The 19,668-nt window shown below is 22.3% G+C and overlaps 3 protein-coding genes across 13 annotated transcripts in view; 2 read left to right on the plus strand and 1 right to left on the minus strand.

The window, feature by feature from the left end:
• On the minus strand, positions 1-3,559 carry LOC122499988. Its single transcript, XM_043608615.1, has 4 exons — positions 3,520-3,559; positions 3,168-3,251; positions 359-667; positions 1-29 (listed from the first exon to the last, which is right to left on the minus strand). Exons 1-4 carry the CDS (start codon positions 3,557-3,559, stop codon positions 1-3), a joined length of 462 nt encoding a protein of 153 aa, XP_043464550.1.
• LOC122500030 overlaps positions 1-19,668 on the plus strand; it is a 212,524-nt gene that overhangs the window by 23,066 nt on the left and 169,790 nt on the right. The window lies entirely within an intron of this gene.
• The window catches only part of LOC122500032 (zinc finger BED domain-containing protein 4-like), a 26,204-nt gene continuing 9,739 nt past the window's right edge, over positions 3,204-19,668 (plus strand). The window contains exons 1-3 of the mRNA XM_043608728.1: positions 3,204-3,279; positions 3,531-3,647; positions 16,496-16,909. Of these exons, the coding sequence (XP_043464663.1) occupies positions 3,615-3,647; positions 16,496-16,909 (447 nt within the window). The 5' untranslated portion in view covers positions 3,204-3,279; positions 3,531-3,614. The remainder of the gene's footprint in view (positions 3,280-3,530; positions 3,648-16,495; positions 16,910-19,668) is intronic.

The following is a 19,668-nucleotide window of genomic DNA, read 5'->3' on the forward strand; positions in this document are numbered from 1 at the left end:
TTACTCTTCGATAACATTGGGAGTAATATCTGGAAAAATACATTTTTTTATCAGTATGCAAAATTAGAAATTTTAAAATGATTTCTAATTATATATTATTTGAAAAGTAATAATAATTATTGTTTTCTAAATTTAAAGTCGTTAAAGATAAATAAATTCATAATAAGTAACTAATTCAAAAAGTAATATATTTAATAATCAAATTGTTAATAATAATAATTTATTATATAAATTTACTTTTTAAATTTTGTTACAAAAACTAAAAATGACTAACAACTATTTTCTTCTAACCAATTCAAATTTAAAGAGTGCATATAGATTTACCAAAACAATAAAAATACTGAAAAAAACTTCTTACACGTCGCATTTTCAGCAATCTGATTTAATTGATGAAAAATTTGTTCATATTCGCATCTATCGATGAAACTGGCTTCTGGAGCTAAATTCATCTCATTCCATTCGCTTCTAATGTCCTTTGTAAATTTTTTAATTTTTTCATCATTGCGAATGATATTGTAAATTTCATTTTCTGTTGGGGCGCGTAGGTTTTTTAATTGAAATTTATATACCCTCTTATATAAAATACTAGCGCTTTTCATAGAAAGAAAGTCCACCATAGTTGTCCTTATAATTAGCCAGTTAGATATTAAATCATTAATGTTTTCACCTGTAAATTAATAACAAGTTATTTAATATTAAAAGGAATAATCCTCTCCAAATATATTCTCGAAAGAAAAATACTCTTTAAATATGAATTGGCGAAATTTCACTAATTTCCCAGCGATATATTATATATTATTGATTAAATTAGCGTATAATTATATACGCTGTGAATTAGTGAAATTTCACTGATTAATTAGCGTATATACGCTAATTGAATCAGTGATATAATTATCGCTAGGAAATTAGTGAAATTTCGCTAATTCAGATTTAGAGAAATATTACAGTAAAAATGTACTATTTTCTAATTCTTTTGTCGTCCATAAAAACATGAAAATTTTATAAAATTTTTATGTAACAAAACAAAAAATTTAATTAATCTTCGCATTAGCAGGTATTTTGTTTGTACGCAGACTATAAGGGCTACCCGGATCAAAAAAAAAATTAATTTTGTTTTTCTCTGTCTTTCCCTAATTACCAAAAAAAATTTTAACTCTTTTTCTGACACATTGAATAGAATGGTATTGTTAATTTTGATATTTGAGTATGGTTAGAACTTTTGCCTGCAAATAAACATACGGTATTGCTGTTCTTCAAATACAGTATATACAGTGTTCTTTACAACATTTATATTACTGCCTTTCACATACATAGGGTTTGTTTACACTGCGTATGTCTAAAACAGCAATACTGTATGGCTATACTACATCCACTAACAGAATATGTGAGAATTAGTCATAATTATGGCAGTAAGAAAAATACATTTTTTTCAGTGCACTTAAAAAATGATTAGATAGTTACATATCTTTATATTGAAATAATTAAATTATCTTAGATTTTTATAAGAATAATTAATTTGAAAATTTGAAAATTTTATTTGTTGTAAAATCTAATGATATTTAAATTTTTATTTAAAAAAATTTTTATATATATATATTAATTGTATTTTTGGGAAAAATTTTAATTTACATAAAGATAATTGAATTATGTCGAAGAATTGCGTTAAAATTATTGAAATAATATTAAATGTATATTAAAAAATTCAACACAATTGAAATTAAAATTTAAAAAAAAAATTAGTTCATTCAGTAATTTATAAGTAATAATTTTATCATAGTTTTTCAGGAAATTTATCTATTGAAAATAAATTATTGTTAGAAATAGAAAAATTTAAGGTTTTCTTTCAAAATTCATGGTAATTTTATAGTTTATGAATCAAACAAAAAGACACTTAAATTCATAATTTCTTATAAATTCTAAACATTTTATTCTTTTTCCAACACTTTTAATAAAAATCCCTGACCACTCTTACATTCCCTGACTTTTCCCTAAATTTTCTAATTCCCTGCATAATGCTTTTAAATTTTTCGAAGGAAATAAGTATTTAGATTAGTGACTCAAAATGTGCCATTAAATTGGTGCAAAGTTAGAGTAAATATTACAATAATGATTAATATTATTGGCAACCATGGGTAGTCCTTGGTAGTGCAAAGATTAAAGAGAAAAAATTTTTTCTATAGTGTTCTATAAAAAAAATTTTTTTTTGAAATAAATTTTAAATAGTTTTTTAAATTGTTAATTTAAAAAAATTTAATAAAAATAGTTATCAACATAAATATATCAATAAATTGGTTTAAAAGAAAGATGAGACAGTGTTATTTGTTTATAAAAATTGTGATTAAAAAATATTAATTATACCTACGTTAAGTTTTCAACTTTTTTTGTAAGGTATCACATCCCCTAAACGCTTTTCTATAGATTTTTTTTAAATTTGACTATCTATTCTTGTAATCATTCTTTGCAAAAATTTTAAGAATTTTCACCGCACAGAACCAGAGATATTCGCTATCAATGTTGAGTTTTTTTATATGTAAAGCGTGAGTAATTGTATTAAATTTTTCCTCTGTGTGCCACAAAAAAATAAAGTTTGCATTTATTAACACTCACTATAAATTCTGAGCAGTAAAATTTCAATATAAATTAGTTAAAAATGATTGAAATTTCAGTCATTTTCCACTGATTTTTGACAATTAAAAAACTACACTTATGCAACTCAGAGTTATAATATGGTCACTTTATCTACCTGTACAGGCGCCTACCAAGTTCCCACTTATAACCCAGCTGATCAATAAAGTGCCCATTATTGCTCTAGGGCAATAAAGTGTTCTTTATTGATCGCGCTCACAAGTCAATAAAGTACTCATTACTATCCTAAGGGAAATAATGGACACTTTATTGATCAGCTGGGTTATATGGAGAAACTTAGCATGCACCGGCACAGGTAGCATAGTGACCATAATGTGGCCTTTGTTGCATAATGTACTATTATGTCAGAGCTGACTAAATTATTTATTTTAAATAAAAATTTTGTTTGTCATAAAATATATTATTATTTTAATTTTGAAGACTTGAAACAAATAAAAAAGTTTTTAAAAAGAATGGTGAAAAAATAGTTGGCTATGAGTTAAGTTATATTAGAAATATATTTTTTTTCAGTATCTACTTACAGTTTGAAAATCTGCTTAGACAGTGTGGACCTGTTATCATTTTAAATTCCTCTTTGGTGTAATGCTGCTTCGACAATGTAATATCTAAATTTTAATTGTAAAATTAATTCAGGTATAAAATTTTAATTGCAATTTAATATTGTGTGATACACTGAAATAAATGTATTTATTTATTACAATGATTATGACTTCTTCATATTATAATATATGAAGAACACCAATATTGTATGTTTAATTTAACTGAACTTGTAATCGAACTCGTATGTCAGGATTAACAATATCATTTCTTTCAGTGTACATAAAATGTTACGTAAACTATACATACCTATAGTGTACTTATAGAATTTTATACCTTGCTTAAAGGCCTCATGAAAAGGTGTTTTTGCCGTCATTTTTTCGACAATACTAAAGAAAGTATGCACTCGCTGCTTGATCACTAAACGTGGGATGTTTATGTTTACCTCTTTTGCTAGCGACAAGGTAAAGGGTGTAAAGGGGGTTCCTTCGAGTTAACCACTGTAATATTTTATAGTGTTTTTTTTAAACTAAAAGTATTGAATTCTCATGAACAAATTAATAATAATAATAATAATAAAATATTTTGCCATGAATTTTATTAAATTTTTTAAAAATAATTGAATCTCGACAAAAAATATAGCATCGACAATTATTTTTAATTTTTTATTAATTTATTTTTTAATTAACTTTTTAATTTAATTAATTTAGCGGCTAAACTATTTGGCGTAGAGAGCTCCAACAGGGTTGTTACAAAATTTTAATTTTGTTTTTCCCTGACTTTTCCCTAATTATTTTTCTATAGGAATTAATTGTATTGCTTCCAATTGTTTCGAAGATTATTACAAACATTTTTGACAATAATTGTAATCTATGAACAATTTTATATTAATTTTTCAAATTTATAAATCATTTTATCAAAATTGTTTTAAATAATTGTATTATTTGTGAAAATAATTGAATTCTTAAAAATAATTGAATTTTATTAAAATTCCAATTTTATTAACTAAATCTTGTAAAGAATTTTGTCAAAAATTTTTTAAATGATTGAATTTTTAAAACAATTTTATTTTAATTTTTCGAAATAATTGGATTTGTTAGAACTATTTTTTTCAATTCTCTGAATTTATTTTAATTCTTTCCAGAAACTTGATTAAAAAATTTAAAATAATTGAATTGGTGCGAAGAAAATTATAAAAAATTGATAAGAAATTGAATTCCTGTGAAATTTTTATTCCAATTTTGGGGCCATTCAAGTACCCAATAGGAAATGCCAGTGTAGTGCCGTTGTTCACCACTGGCTTAGTACTCAGACGATTGTTCGGCGTAGTCTAGCCAAGCCTCGACAATTAGTGCTGGCGCAGTACAGAATTTTTGTTTCGCCAAAGCTTGGACAAGCCACGACGGCAAGTGCTGGCTGAGTATAGAAAAATTGTTCACAACGCTCTTTGCCAACACTGCTTTTTTGACATAAACTTGAAAAAAATTATAAAAAAAGTTTATAAATGTTTATAAATATAAATTTATTGAAAAAAATTAATATTTCACTTTTCAGTTGTTCATTTTTGATTCTTATTAAATTTAATAATAACAATTTAACACAATTGTCTAATTTTGTAAATAATAAATTATTTAAACAAATTAAAATTATAAACAAAATTTAAACTTTAATCTCAATAATAATTTGGTTCCTATTAAAATACTATTATACTTCTTACTATGAATAAAAAATTATTAAAAAATTACCACGTAATTTAAGAATTACGTAAAATGTTAAATGCAATAAGTAATTTAATTTAATTATTAAAAATTTAGTTTAATTTATTTTATTTCAATTTATTATTTCTGAATGATACTGAGATATTAATACTCTACTGTACACATGTGTCGTTAGCATAGTGGTTAGAGCGTTAGTCTGTTAGTCCGTAGGTCGTAGGTTCGATTCTCCTCGTCAGTAATTTTGTTTATTTTCATAGGTTTGCGATATTTCTAGATTCCAGTCGTTAGGTACTAAAATATAAAAATCTAATGCACACTTACTGTAATTGTTTATTATTTAATTTTTAAATGTTATAAACAATTTTTTTCTACTTCATTTACTATATCCATTGTTAGTCTTCATCTTTAATACAATTTCTTTAAGAAGAGAAATATTTTATGAATAATAACTATTTATTAATATTATTTACCATTTTGTTGTTAAATTATTTATAATTATTAATTTACGACTAATTAATAACAATACGGCATTTATTGCGGCAATATTCTCAGCCAGCACTGGTCCAGTGCTGCGCCAGCGCTGTCTGGCAGCACTGACAGACAGTACTTCGGCAGCGCCAGACGGCGTTATCATCCCAGTGCCATGCCAGTGCTGGCGCAGTACTACGCCAGTTGTAAATTTCCCATTGTGTATTACGTAAGCATATTTTTCAGCTTTTTAGACCCCCCCTCCCCCATCGTAAGATTTTTTATACGCATTTGCACCATTTTTTCTAATGGAAATAAGCAATAGCTCGACTCTCCCCACCCCCTTAAATGCTTACGTAATACTTGAATGGTTCCTTTATTTAAATAATTGAATTCTTTTGGTAAATTTTAATAATTGAAATGAGGTGAATCTTTTAAAATAATTGAAATTTTACAACAAATTTTATCAAATTTTTTTTAAATAATTGAATTTTTTATAAGAATTTTATTATTTTATTTATTATTTTATTTATAATTATTATTTATATTATATTTATACTTTTTAAAACTTTTGAACATAATAATTTCTATTTAAATTCATTAAAAATTAATACCTGATTTTTCTGACTAATTCTAATTTCCCTGACATGTGGCAACCCTGTCCAATTTTGTACAGATATGTATTTTCACAGGTAGATTACAGAAAATATACTTGTCAAGAAATTTGTACGATTTCTTTACAAAAATGCATAAAAAGTGACCATCTCTCCCCCCCCTTTAACTTGTAAACTATTCAACACGGAGTGCTACAATTTGGCATAATGGTGTGTTACTTACTTACGTAAGTAAGTTATTTACTTACGTAAGTATCGTAGTTAACGTAAGTAGTGTAACTTACAAAACTGGATAATCTACGTAACTTGCGTAACTTACGTAAATAATTCACCAATGGTCACAAATAAGAAATGGTGTACTTTCGGTTCGTGTGTTAATTTTTTTTCTTTTTTGTACAATATTCTTTAAAGTTTTCAAATTTTGTTAATTAAAAATTAATTTTACAAAATTTGAATTAATTAATTTCGCAGAGTGATTTTTTCACTATAATAATTTTTTTTGAATGAATTATATTTCGCGAATAATATTTTTTCTGTGCCTTATGTGTTTGTGTTTACATATGAGTTGTCTCTATGTATGTACTGTGTGTACTATACTCTGTGCAGTGGAGGAAATTCCTAGAAAAAGTACGAAGCAATAGGTGAGGGAAAAATTCTGCGAATTTCTTTGTGGCGAAAATTTGAAAACTGAGGAAAACATTATGTGAGCTCATTAGTATTTGGCTTCGCGAAGAGTCAACATCTTCGGATCAGTGTCTCTGATTTTTCTATTTAGAATATATTTCTTTTTTTTTAAAATGTCAAGTGCAAGTGCAAGTGATACAGTGCAAGACAAAGTGAGGAAGAAGCCACAACCGCGGTCGCTGGTGCACTCTTTCTTCAACTTTGATGAGGAACATGATTGTTACAAGTGCACAATCAATAACTGCAAGACGACATTTAAAGTAAGTTAAATATTTATTTAAAAAAAAAGTTATTGATGTTTTCGAATAATTTTACAATTAAAGAAATTTTTTTTTTTATATAACCTTTAATATATATTTCTATATTTCTTTAATCTTCTTTTTATATTTTTATTTTTTTTATATTTTATTATTTATTTTTATTATTTTTATTATTTTATTTTTTTATTTTTTTAATTATTTTTATTTTTTTTTATTTTTTTTATTATTTATTTTTATTATTTTTTTATATTTTATACTTTATTTTTATTTTATTACTATTTTTGAACATAAATAAAATTCTTTCTTTTAGTGTTAAATAAAATTTTTCTATATAAATCCATTATTTTTAATAATTTTTGGAAAAGTTTTTGTGTATTTTCAAATTAATTTGTTTTTAACTGAAATTTATTTTTAAATTAAGTTTTATTAGAAAATTATATTAGAATTCAATTTTATTATATTATAATAATTAACAATTGAATGTTTGTTAATATTCAATTCTCATAAAGAATTTTATCAACAAATTTTTAAACAATTGAATTCTTTCGACATTTTTTAATAAAATTTTTGAGAAGAATTACATTTTTCTTGAAATTCGATTAAAACTGTATTGAAAATAATTGAAATTCTGCATTGAGTTTTATTATTCATGAAAATTATTAAATCCCTGAAAGGAATTTTAAAATTCATTAAAATAATTCGATTAGTGCAATGACTTTAATGTCAAATTTTTAAACATTTCTTTTTTTTAAATTTATGTTTTTAAAGTGAATTCTCATAAAGTATTTTATCAACAAATTTTTAAATAATTGAATTTATTTGAGTAGTTTTAATAAAATTTTTAATAATAATTACATTTATATTTATTTATTTATTTTTAGGAATTAAATTGCTAAAAAGTGTTTTATTATTTAGAAAAATAATTGAATTCCATTAAAAGTTTTATTATTTTTTTAAAAATAATTTAATTATATTGCGAAGAAGTTTATAGAAATTTTGCAAGTAATTGAATTCTTGTGAAATTTTTATTATTTTAAAAAAATAATTTATTGTTTGCGTAGAATTTTATTCCATGTTTTTTAAATAATTTAATTCTTTTGGAAAATTTTATTAATATAATGATATAAAAATTATTATTTTACGAAATTTATATTCTTTCTAATTAAAAATCACTATAGAACTTTTTCAGGGGGGGGGGGTAGTGGGAGTTTTTAATTTTACGTACAATTTTACGTACAACGTTTGTTTACGTAATTCGAAAACAAACGATCACATTCTTAAAAAAATTTTTAGTAAACACAAGGGAAAATGTATTTTTTGAGTTTTCGTTGTTAAATGCAAAATATTTCCAAACATCACAATAATTAGTTAAAATCGTACGTATTATTTAATTATATTTTGTCATAATATTATAGGTGAATATGTGTATATATGTATAAAAGTCCAGTTGATAATAAAATTTGTTTATGTTTTTATTTTTTTTTATACAAATTGTGTCCTGTAATTGTGTCTCTGACCAAAAAAAATTGTTTTAGACACTTTACAAAATTGACAAGAATTCCATTCTATATTGAATTTAAAAAAGTTTTAAAAACAATTAAATTTTACAAAGAATTCTATTAAAATTCTTGAGAATATTTGAATGTTTATGTGGCATTTTATTAAATTTTTTTGAAAATAATTAAATTCATAAGAAAAGCATTTTATTATTTATAAAGATAATTGAATTCTTGAGAACGATTTTAAGTACATTAGAATTTTAAAAAAAAAAATGAATTTCTAAGAATAAATTTATTACTTTTAAAAAAAATTGAATTTTTCTGATAAATATTGTTATTTATAAAAATAATTAAATTTTGCAATAAATTTTATTAAAGTAATTGAATTTTTGGGAGTAATTTTCTTATTTATCGATATAATTGAATTCTTGCGAAGAATTATTCCTGTAAATAATTGAATTCCTAAGAAAAATCTAATTATTTATCAAAATAATTGAATTATTGTATAAAATTTTATTAAATGACTAAAGGGAATTGAATTTCTGTAAAATTTTTTGTTATTTTTGAAAATAATATTTAAATTATTTAAATATAATTGAATTCCAAGTGAAAATTTTATTGTTTATGAAAATAACTGAATTTTTGATTAGGTAATTTCATCAATTTTTTTTTAAATTATTGAATTTTTTTGCTAAATTTTATTTTAAAAAAATAATTGAATCGTTTTAAAGATTTTGATTGTAATTTTTGAGAATTGGTTTTTGATTTCTTGTATTAGCGAATTTAAAGTAGTGGAAATTCTAAAAAAAAACAGAGATAGTATCTTCTAGTGGCTGAAATTTTAAAAAGTACCCAAATAGTAGAACATAAAGTAAGAAAGGAAGTAAATAGTAGGTTTTAATAAATGAGTTCGAAGCCTGAAATTTGCATCCTGAAATTTTTACAGAAAAATTTTATTTCAATTTATTTATTGAATCAATTTTGAGTTAGTAGTTTCAGTTTCATAGTAAAGATTGGAAAATTTGTTTACATCGGTATTTATACTAATGATTCTGATAATTTTTACTGATACTTTAAATAAAAATGGATTTGAACAACAGTAATTCTAACTTTATTTTAAATAACCAAAAGTAGAACGAGAAAGCAAAAAAAAAAAAAAAAATTTCGACCGCGGTACTCGAACTCTGACGGATTATATGACGATTTTTCGATAAAAATTTAACAAAGTAATTTTTTTTCTTTTTTTAATAAAATCTAACTATTTTTTATTGTTTTCTAGAGTAACGTGGAAAGAAAAAGAATTGCGACCGCGGAACCCAATCTCTGACGGATATTATAACTATTTTTCTATAAAAATTCGCCAAAAAAATTTTCTATTTCCTTTCTTATCACAATAAAACGTGAGGTGTTAAAATAACACCAAAATGGATTAAAATAATCTGCAACTGTTTAATCCCTCTAGAATTAAATTAACACCAGAAGGGATTAAAATAATCTATTTTGGTGTTATTTTTAACTATGAATGAAATTTTACTTTAAATAACATAGCGAAGTCAACGATTTGTAAAAATTGAACGAATTTAGCTTCTCCAGGGAGAATAGTAAGTTAGTAAGTTAGTTAATAACTTACTAACATAGTTACTAAATTCAATTGTGTTCAAAAATTTTTAAGATTTCTCGTTAAAATTTCAATTCTCTTTATAAATAATAAAATTCTTCTCTGATATTCAATTATTTTACAAAATTTTAATCAAATTTTTGTCAAAATTTCAATTAGTTTCAAAAGTTTTCTAAAATTCAATGATTTTCATTATCTACTATGGCAATAAAATTTTCCCAAAGAATTCCATTATTAAAAAAAATTTGAAGAAAATTCTACGCAAACATTCAATTATTTTCATAAATAATGAAATTCTTCTTAGAAATTCAATTATTTACAAATTTTTTTATAAATTTTTCGCAACAATTTAATTTTTTTTTATAAATAATAACATTTTTACAGGAATTCAGTTATTTTTATCCTAAATAATAAAATTCTTTTAGGAATTTAATTATTTTCATAAATAATAAAACTCGTTGCAGAATTTCAATTATTTTTAATGCAATTTTAATCGAATTCCTCGAAAAATGTAATTATTCTTAAAAATTTTATTAAAATTCGTCCAAAGAATTTAATGATTTAAAAAATTTTTTCATAACATTTTTTATAAAAAATTTAATTTCAAGAAACATGAAATTAATAAATTATTTATTTTCGTATTTAAATAATTGAATTTTCGTAGAATTTACTAATATAAATGGTTTTAAAGATGAATTTCAGTTAAAATTTTAGATTAAAATTAAATATTAAAAGCATTATAACTTAAGTTATAAAAAATCCAATTGGATTTTTATAGAAATAATTAAATTTTGAAAAAATTTCAAACTAAAATCATTGAAATTCTTAATTTTTCAGATTTTTGACAAACAATTCTGTAGAATTAATTCTTTTTAAAAGATTATTAAGATTTTAATTGAAATTATTTCAAGTTTTTATTTTTCAATATACATTTAATTGCAGGATTTCCGAATAATTGGAATTTTGTAAAATTGAATTGTAAACGAATGAATTTGAAAATTCTCAAAGAACTTTTTTAAAACTTATTAAAAATAATGGATTTATTGAAGAATTTTATTTAAAAACACTAGAAAAAAATTTAACTTTAGAAAAGTTACAAATTATTGTAGAAATTCAATTATTTTCAAGACTAATAAAATTCTTCTTAAGAATTCAATTATTTTTACTAATACTAAAACTCATCACAGCGTTTCAATTATTTTTCATACAATTATATATGAATTCCTTGAAACATTAAATTATTCAATAAATTATTTACTTTTGCATTTAAATAATTAAATTCTTGTAGAATTTTCTAATAAAAATTGATTTTCATTTCATAAAAATGAATTTCAGTTAAAATTTTAGATTATAATTGAATATTAAAAGCAATATAGCGTGAATTTTTACAGATAATTGAGTTTTGAAATTAATTTTTTTGAAAAAGTTTCATTGGATTATCTTTTATATTATTTAAAGTTTTTATTTTCTAATATGCATTTAATTAGAGAATTTAGGAATAATTGAAATTTCGTGAAATTGAATATTGCAAGCAAATGGATTTGAAAATTGCCAAAGAACTTTTTCGAGAAAATTATTAAAAATAATTGATATAAAGTAAAATTGTAGTTAAATTTTTTTGAAAATAATAATTGAATTGAAATAATGAAAATAATTTTGAAGAAGTTTAATATTCTTATAATATAAAATAATAATTTTATTACTTGGTTATCTTTAATTATTATAAAACATGAAGAAATCTAGTAATTCTTACTTGTTCAATCAGTGAAAAATTACTGATTCTTAAATCATTTTTAACTGAACTGATTTTCAGTGAAATTTCACTGATTTAAATCGTCAGAGTTGAGTAACAGTTTCTTAGTCAAATTTCACTGACATGTGAAAAATCAGGGAAAAATCAAATGAAATATTCATATCAATCTTTAATTAATTATTTGAGTGAAATAAATTTTTTCTTCAATGTATTGATGTACTGTTTTTTCAAATGTATAATAATTAATTAATTTTTTATAGGAAAAACACGCTGGTTCCTTTAAAAAACATTTAAAGAGGTTGCATAATAAAGAATTTGAGACCGTCTTATTTGACGAGAACGAGGAGAAGAAGAAAAAGTCAGAAACATGTTCTGGAAAAAGGAAAACTCTGAATATCGCAATATTATATTCAATAAATTATCTATGTTTGTATTTAAATAATTGAATAGAATTTTGTATTAAAAAGTGATTTCAAATTTAATTTCAGTTAAATTTTCATATAATAATAATTAAATTTTTAAGAAGTTACTAATAATTGCAACTTTTTGAAATAATTGAATTTTGCTAAGGTTTCGAATGAAAATCTTTAAAAATCTGAATTTTTTATACTTTTAATTAAAAATTCTATGGAACTAAGTTTCTACAAAAAGTTGAATGGATTTTTTTTTTTAATTACTTCAGATTTTAATTTTTTAATGTATATTTAATTGAAAAATTTCCGAATAACCGAAATTTGACGTACAATTTAATTGAAATCTATCAAGAAAAGTGTATTAAATTTTTTCAAAAAAATTAGTTTTACAGATTTTTTAATTAAAAGTATGGAAAATTACGATTATCAATATTTTTAATTTAAAAGCTTTTCAAAATTTCAATTAGAATTACAAGGTTGACACAGGTCAGGGTACTAATCAGGAAAAAGTCAGGGGAAATAGTGTTGGTCATGGAAATCTTGAAAAGGGCAGGGATTTTTACTAAAAGTATTGAAAAAATTTAAATTTTTAGAATTTATAAGATAATTTGATTTTTTTATCTTTTTTTGTTTGCCTCATGAACCATGAAATTAGCAGGAATTTTCAAAAAAAAACCTTAAATTTTTTCTACTTCTGACAATAATTTATTGTGAATTTTAATTTTGTTAAAATTAAATTAAATTTTGAAAATTTTAACCTAATTCTATGACAGAATTCAACTACATTAATATATATATCAAAATTCTTTCCAGAAATTCAATTATTTTCAAAAATTAAAATAAATTCTCGTCAATATTTCAATTATCTTTATAATTTGCAAAATTGCAAAATTCTTCGCAGAAATTCAAAAATTATATTCAGGAATTTTTATAAAATTCAATTATTTTCTTAAATAACAATTTGATTCATCATAAGAATTCAATTGCTTTAATATTTTAATATTTCATTCAAAGACTAAAATTTTGTTAAATAATATGTTTTGTCAAATTGAAATTAGGCAGATTTTTGTTCTTTACTTTTAAACAAAATTAGAAAATTATTAAACAACTGTGATAAGGAATAAGAAATTTATTCATTTTGCATTATTTTTCTTTATGAATCACAATTTTTTTAACAAAATTATTATTTTGCTTTAGAAAAAGAAGAAAAATATTTGCACAATTTCTATTTTAATCTTATTTTTGGAACAGGATTTTCCACAAAAATTAAGACATTCAAAAATTCAAAACTTTTTGAAATTAAACAACTTATAAAAGTATTTTTATAAAACATGAAGATATCGATTGCTCCTAGTCGAAGACTCGAAGTGATCGATTTCTTCATGTTTTATAGTAATTAAAAATGACCGAGTGATAAAATCATTATTTTATATTATAATATAAAAATATTGTTACTGTAACTTCATCAAAATTATTTTTATTATCTTAATTCAATTATTATTTTCTAGAATTTTAAGTTATTTTTTATGAAAATAATAATTGAATTCCTTGTGGAATTTTAATTATTTTATGAATATAATTAAATGTTGCGTAAGAATTTCTTCAAAATTTTTATAATTGAATTCTTTTGAAAAATTTTAGTAGATTATGAAAATCATTGAATTGAGGAAAATGTTTGCCGAGAATTTTATCAAAAGTTTTAAAAATAATTGAATTTTTGCAACATTCACAAAAATAATTGAATCTTCACGAAGAACTTTTACTAATTTATTTGTTAAATAATTGATTTATTTTTTCGAAAAATTTTATAAAAATTGTTTTTGCAAATAATTAAATTCATGCGAAAATTATATTATTTATGAAAATAATTGAATATCTGTAAAAATTTTATATTATTTATGGAAATAATTGAATTATTGCGAAAAAATTTATAAAAAATTTGCAAATGAATGAATTTAATTTCTTCAAAGAACTTCATTATTTATGAAAATAAGTGAATTAATGTGAAAAAATTTATAAAAAGTTTGCAAATCATTGAATTCTTGCAAAGAATTTCATTAAAATATTTGATAATTTTTTAATTTCTTCAAAGAACTTTATTATTTATGAAAATAAGTGAATTTAGGAAGAATTTTATTAAAATTTTACATAATCTTAATTAAATTCTATATGAACAATTTCTTTCAAGTTTTAACAATAATCCTCTTTCTTAATAATTGAAATTAAGCATTTAATTCTTGAATGATATTAAAAAATTTTAAAAATAATTTAATTTTTTTGAAAAATTTCTGTAATTTATTGAATACATTCAAATTTGTTAATAATTGTATTGAAAATAATTAAAATTCTGAGAAGAATTTTAATAATTTATTTCTTTTTAAATAATTGAATTCATTTGTGAATTTTTATTGAAATAGTAGATATTAAAACTATAATTGAATTTTAATAAATTATTGAAATTAATTAACTTTTATAAAGAATTTTATTCAATTTATTTTCAAAAAAAAATTTGGATTGTTAAAAAGAATTTTTATTAAAATTTTTAAAAATGAATTTTAATCAAAACTTTTAGCATAATTACATTTTTCAAAAAATCCCATTAAAATTGTACTAAAAATAATTACAATTCTGCGATGATGCAATGATTTTTATTATTTATGAAAATAATTGAAAGCCTACAGATAGAATTTTATTATTTTTAAAAATAATTGTAAATTCCTGGTGAAATAAAATGTTATTCTTCATGAAAATAATTGAATTATTGCAAAGAAATTTATAAAAAAAATTGTAAATAATAAAATTCTTGTGAAATTATTATTATTTAATTCATTTATTCAAAATTGTAATTTTCTAAAATTTCAAATTAAATTTTTTTTTAAATAATTGAATTCGTTTTGGGAAATTTCATTAAAATCGTAGACATTGAAAATCATTAAAATTGAGAAAAATTTCTAAAAATAATTGAACTTTAGAGAAGAATTTTGTTATTTACAAGGATAATTGGGATTTTTACGAGAATTTTTTTTCAAATTTTAAACATAGTTTAATTGAATAAGAATTTTATATATTTTTTTAAAAACAATTGAATTCTTGAAATTATTTATAAATTCTCCAAAATTGAATTTTTTTATGTTTTCAACAAAAATTTAAGTTAGAATATTTTTAAATTCTACAACTTTTAATATTGCTAATTTTATTTAAAAAAGGTACTACAAAGTTAGCTGCGCGAATTGTTGCTAATTCTTCAAAAAAAAATCAATTATTTTCAGAAATTTTAATAAAATGAATTGCAGAAGTCAATTATTTCCATAAATAATAGTATTCATCACAAGAATTCAATTATTTCAAAACAATTTTGACAAAATTCTACAGGACTATTTAATTATTTTCAGAAAAATAAAAATTTCACAGAAATTCAAATATTTAAAAAGGAATTTGCATAAATTTTTTAAAAAAAAAAAAGAATATTTTAAAATTTGCCATTAAAGACTCATTGCAGAAATTCAATTTTTTTTAATACAATTTAAATCCAATTTCACGAAAAATGTATATTAATTTGTTGATAGAATTATGTATATTAAGAATTCAATTCCAAGAAATATTCAATTATTTAATAAATTAACTATGTTTGTTTTGAAATAATTGAATAGAATTTTCAAATAGAAATTAATTCAAAAGTTAATTTCAGTTAAAGTTTCATATATAATAATTAAATTTTGAAGAAGTTATCAATAACTTTAATTATTAAAAATTTTTTAAATAATTTAATTTTGTCAAGGTTTTGAAAAGAAATCTTAAAAAATCTCAATTTTTCATACTTCTAGTTAAAAATTCTATGGAACTAATTTTCTACAAATAGTTGAATGAAATTTTTTTTTTAAATTACTTCAAGTTTTAATTTTTCAATGTATATTTAATTGAAGAATTTTCGAATAATATAATAAAATAACCGTCTGACTAAAATTTGTTTTTACTATTTAACTTTGAAAAGTATGAAATTATGTCTGACTAAAACTTGTTTTTACTACTTTTGTTGGAAAAATATGAAAAATTTGAAATGAAGTGTAACTAAAATTTATTTTTTCTACTTCATTTAGAAAAATTTTTAAAATAGTACATAACGTCTGACCAAAATATGTTTTTACTTAATTATAATTTAATTTACTTAATTTAGAAAAATTGAAAAAATAAGAAATTAAGTCTGACTAAAATTTACTTTTATTACTTAATTTAATCTAAGTCAAAGTCGAATAATTTAAATTCAACTTTGCTCTTGTTCCAATAGATTCCGTTGATCAGTATGAAGGTTGACATTGCCAGTAGGCACAACCGTTCGTTTTTTGGTCTTAATATACAGTTCGTCAAGGATGGCGCCCTTCATTTGCGTACCCTTGCGGTAAGAGAGTTATTCTCCTCCCACACATCGGAAAACTTAAAAATCGTAGTGAACGAAATTTTAAGTAATTATAATATATTTAACGACCGAATTTACACTTTTACTTCTGACAATGGTCGGAACATGGTGAAGCTAGGCGAATTGCTGCAAGAAACTCAAGTAGAAGAGGATTCAGTCGATGAAGCTGTCAACAACGAGGTAAATTTTTCGGCGACAACATTGGTAAGGTGCTGCGTCCACACCTTACAATTGGCAGTGTTGGACGCTATCAACGATCCATCAGTGAATCGAATTATTGCCAAGGTTTGTGAATATGGGACATTCCACGTCAACACAGACAGAGCTCTAAACAAAAATTGCTTTGATGGATTTAAACGTTCTAGGGCTTAAAAGATTTCTACGTTCATGTACTTTAAGATGCCGATGGGCGTTTTTTGAAAAATTCCATTTCCGATGCCAATAGAACTGTCAAAAGTCAAAAGGTCCAAAAATCTCAAAATACTTTTATGAATTAAAAGCAAAAAACGAGGTAAATTATTCTGTAACTCATTCTTTATCAGTTTTTAAGGTTCCCGAATATAAATCTAAAGTTTTTTTTTTAAATCCAAAATGGCGAATTCAATATGGCGGACAAAATTCAAATTTGATCAGATTCGATTAAAACTTGTTACTCGGGGGTTTTTAGGGTCGCTGATTACGAATCTAAAGTCACTTTTTAAAAATTCAAAATGGCGGATCCAATATGGCGGAAAAAATTTCCAAATTTGATCCGATTCCCTTAAAACGTGTTACTCGGAGGCTTTTGGGGTCGCAGATTATGAATATGAAGTTACTTTGTGTTTGAGACTTCAAATTCATATTCAGATACGCTAAAAACCACTGAGTAACACTTTTTAATTAAATCTGATCAAATTAAAAAATTTGATCCGCCATTTTGAATTTCTACAAAGTAACTTCATATTCATAATTTGCGACCCCAAAAGCCCCCGAGTAACACGTTCTAAGGGAATCGGATCAAATTTAAAGATTTTTTCTGCCATATTGGATCCGCCATTTTGAATTTTTAAAAAGTGACTTCAGATTCGTAATCAGCGACCCTAAAAACCCCCGAGTAACAAGTTTTAATCGAATCTGATCAAATTTGAATTTTGTCCGCCATATTGAATTCGCCATTTTGGATAAAAAAAAAACTTTAGATTTATATTCGGGAACCCTAAAAACTGATAAAGAATGAGTTACAGAATTATTTACCTCGTTTTTTGCTTTTAATTCATAAAAGTATTTTGAGATTTTTGGACCTTTTGACTTTTGACAGCTCTATTGGCATCGGAAATGAAAATTTGCAAAAAACGCCCATTGGCATCTTAAAGTACATGAACGTAGAAATCTTTTAAGCCCTAGAACGTTTAAATCCATCAAAGCAATTTTTGTTTAGAGCTCTGTCTGTGTTGACGTGGAATGTCCCATATATTTCAATATTTTCATCAGTATCCACAACATTTTTCTTCTCCAAAATTTCATTATTTTCAAGAATTTTATTAAAATGCTTGGTAATTTTTAAAAATTGTTTTCCCTTTAATAATTTTCTTTACTTCATCCACGATTTTACTAATAATTAGTTATTTTTAACTAATTCAGAATAAAAAAGTAGCTATTGAAAAATGAAATTTAACGGTAAAAAAAACTCGTTTTAGACACTTCACAAAACTGACAAAAATTCCATTCAATATTTTATTTTCCTAAATTTCTCCTAATTTTCATCAAAAATATTTACTTCTTTCTTATCCTGATAATAAATTGAATTCCAGCAATGAATTTTTTTGTTCACGAAAGAATTTAAATATTTATAAATATAATTTAAGTATTGCGAAGAATTTTATGGAAATTTTTAAACAATTGATTTCTTTCAATTTTTTTATGCAAATTCTAATTTAAATAATTAATTTCCTGAGAAATTTTTAATATTCATAAAAAGAATTAAATTCTTACGAAGATTTTAACAATAAATTTTTTAAATAATTAAATTCTGTTTGAAAACTTTATGAATAAAATAATATATATTGAAAATTATTGAATTGGGAAATGTTTTTAAAAATAATAAAATTTTACAAAGAAAAAAAAAATGTTAAAATTTTTCACAATTGAATGTATGTGTGGGTATCTTATTAATTTTTTTTTTTAAATAATTGAAATCCTAAAAAGCATTTTATTATTCATGAAAATAATTGAATTCTTGCGAACGATTTTTATTAAAATTTTTTTAAATAATTGAATTTCCAAGAAGAAATTTTTGGTTTTCAAAACTCAGGGCTTGGATCGTCTATAAGACTCAAAAAAAGTCGCTTTAGTCGCATAAATTCACATCAAAAGTCACGAAAAGTCGCATAAAATTTCAGAAATAGTCAGAAAAAAGTCGCATGAAATTTAAGAAAAAAACGCCATAAAGGAAACACAAAATTGTAAAAAAATCACATTTCTCGTCAAAACATACTTTAATATCAAACAATCCGGAATAATATTTAATAAAATTTAATAAAATTCATAGCAAAATTTTAATGAGGTATTTTTAACATTTTTTTAAAAAAATCTGTTCAAAATTTCAATTATTTTTACAAATAATGAAATTCTTCTCCGAAATTCAATTATTTAAAAAAATTTTTAATAAAATTATTGTCAAAATTTCAATTCTCGTTATTAATAATAAAATTCTTCTCTGATATTAATTTATTTTCAAAAGTTATGAAATTATTCGCGGAAATTTAATTATATTCAAATTTTTTTTTAAATTTCTCAACAAAATTTTATAAATAATAAAATTCATCTTGGAAATTTAATTATTTTCAAAAGTTCTGATAAAATTTTTTGCAATATTCAATTATCTTCAAAAGTAAGAAAATTCTTAACAGAAATTCAATTATTTTTGAATTTTTTTTTCAAATTCTCCTCAAAATTTCAATTATTTTTAAAAATATCAAAATTCAATTGCTCTTAAACATTTTTAAAAAAATCTGTTAAAAATTTCAATTATATTTATAAATGATAAAATTCTTCTCTAAAATTTA

This window comes from Leptopilina heterotoma, unplaced genomic scaffold (assembly GCF_015476425.1).
Source record: "Leptopilina heterotoma isolate Lh14 unplaced genomic scaffold, ASM1547642v1 Lhet_180, whole genome shotgun sequence".
In the NCBI taxonomy this organism is placed as follows: Eukaryota; Metazoa; Arthropoda; class Insecta; order Hymenoptera; family Figitidae; genus Leptopilina; species Leptopilina heterotoma.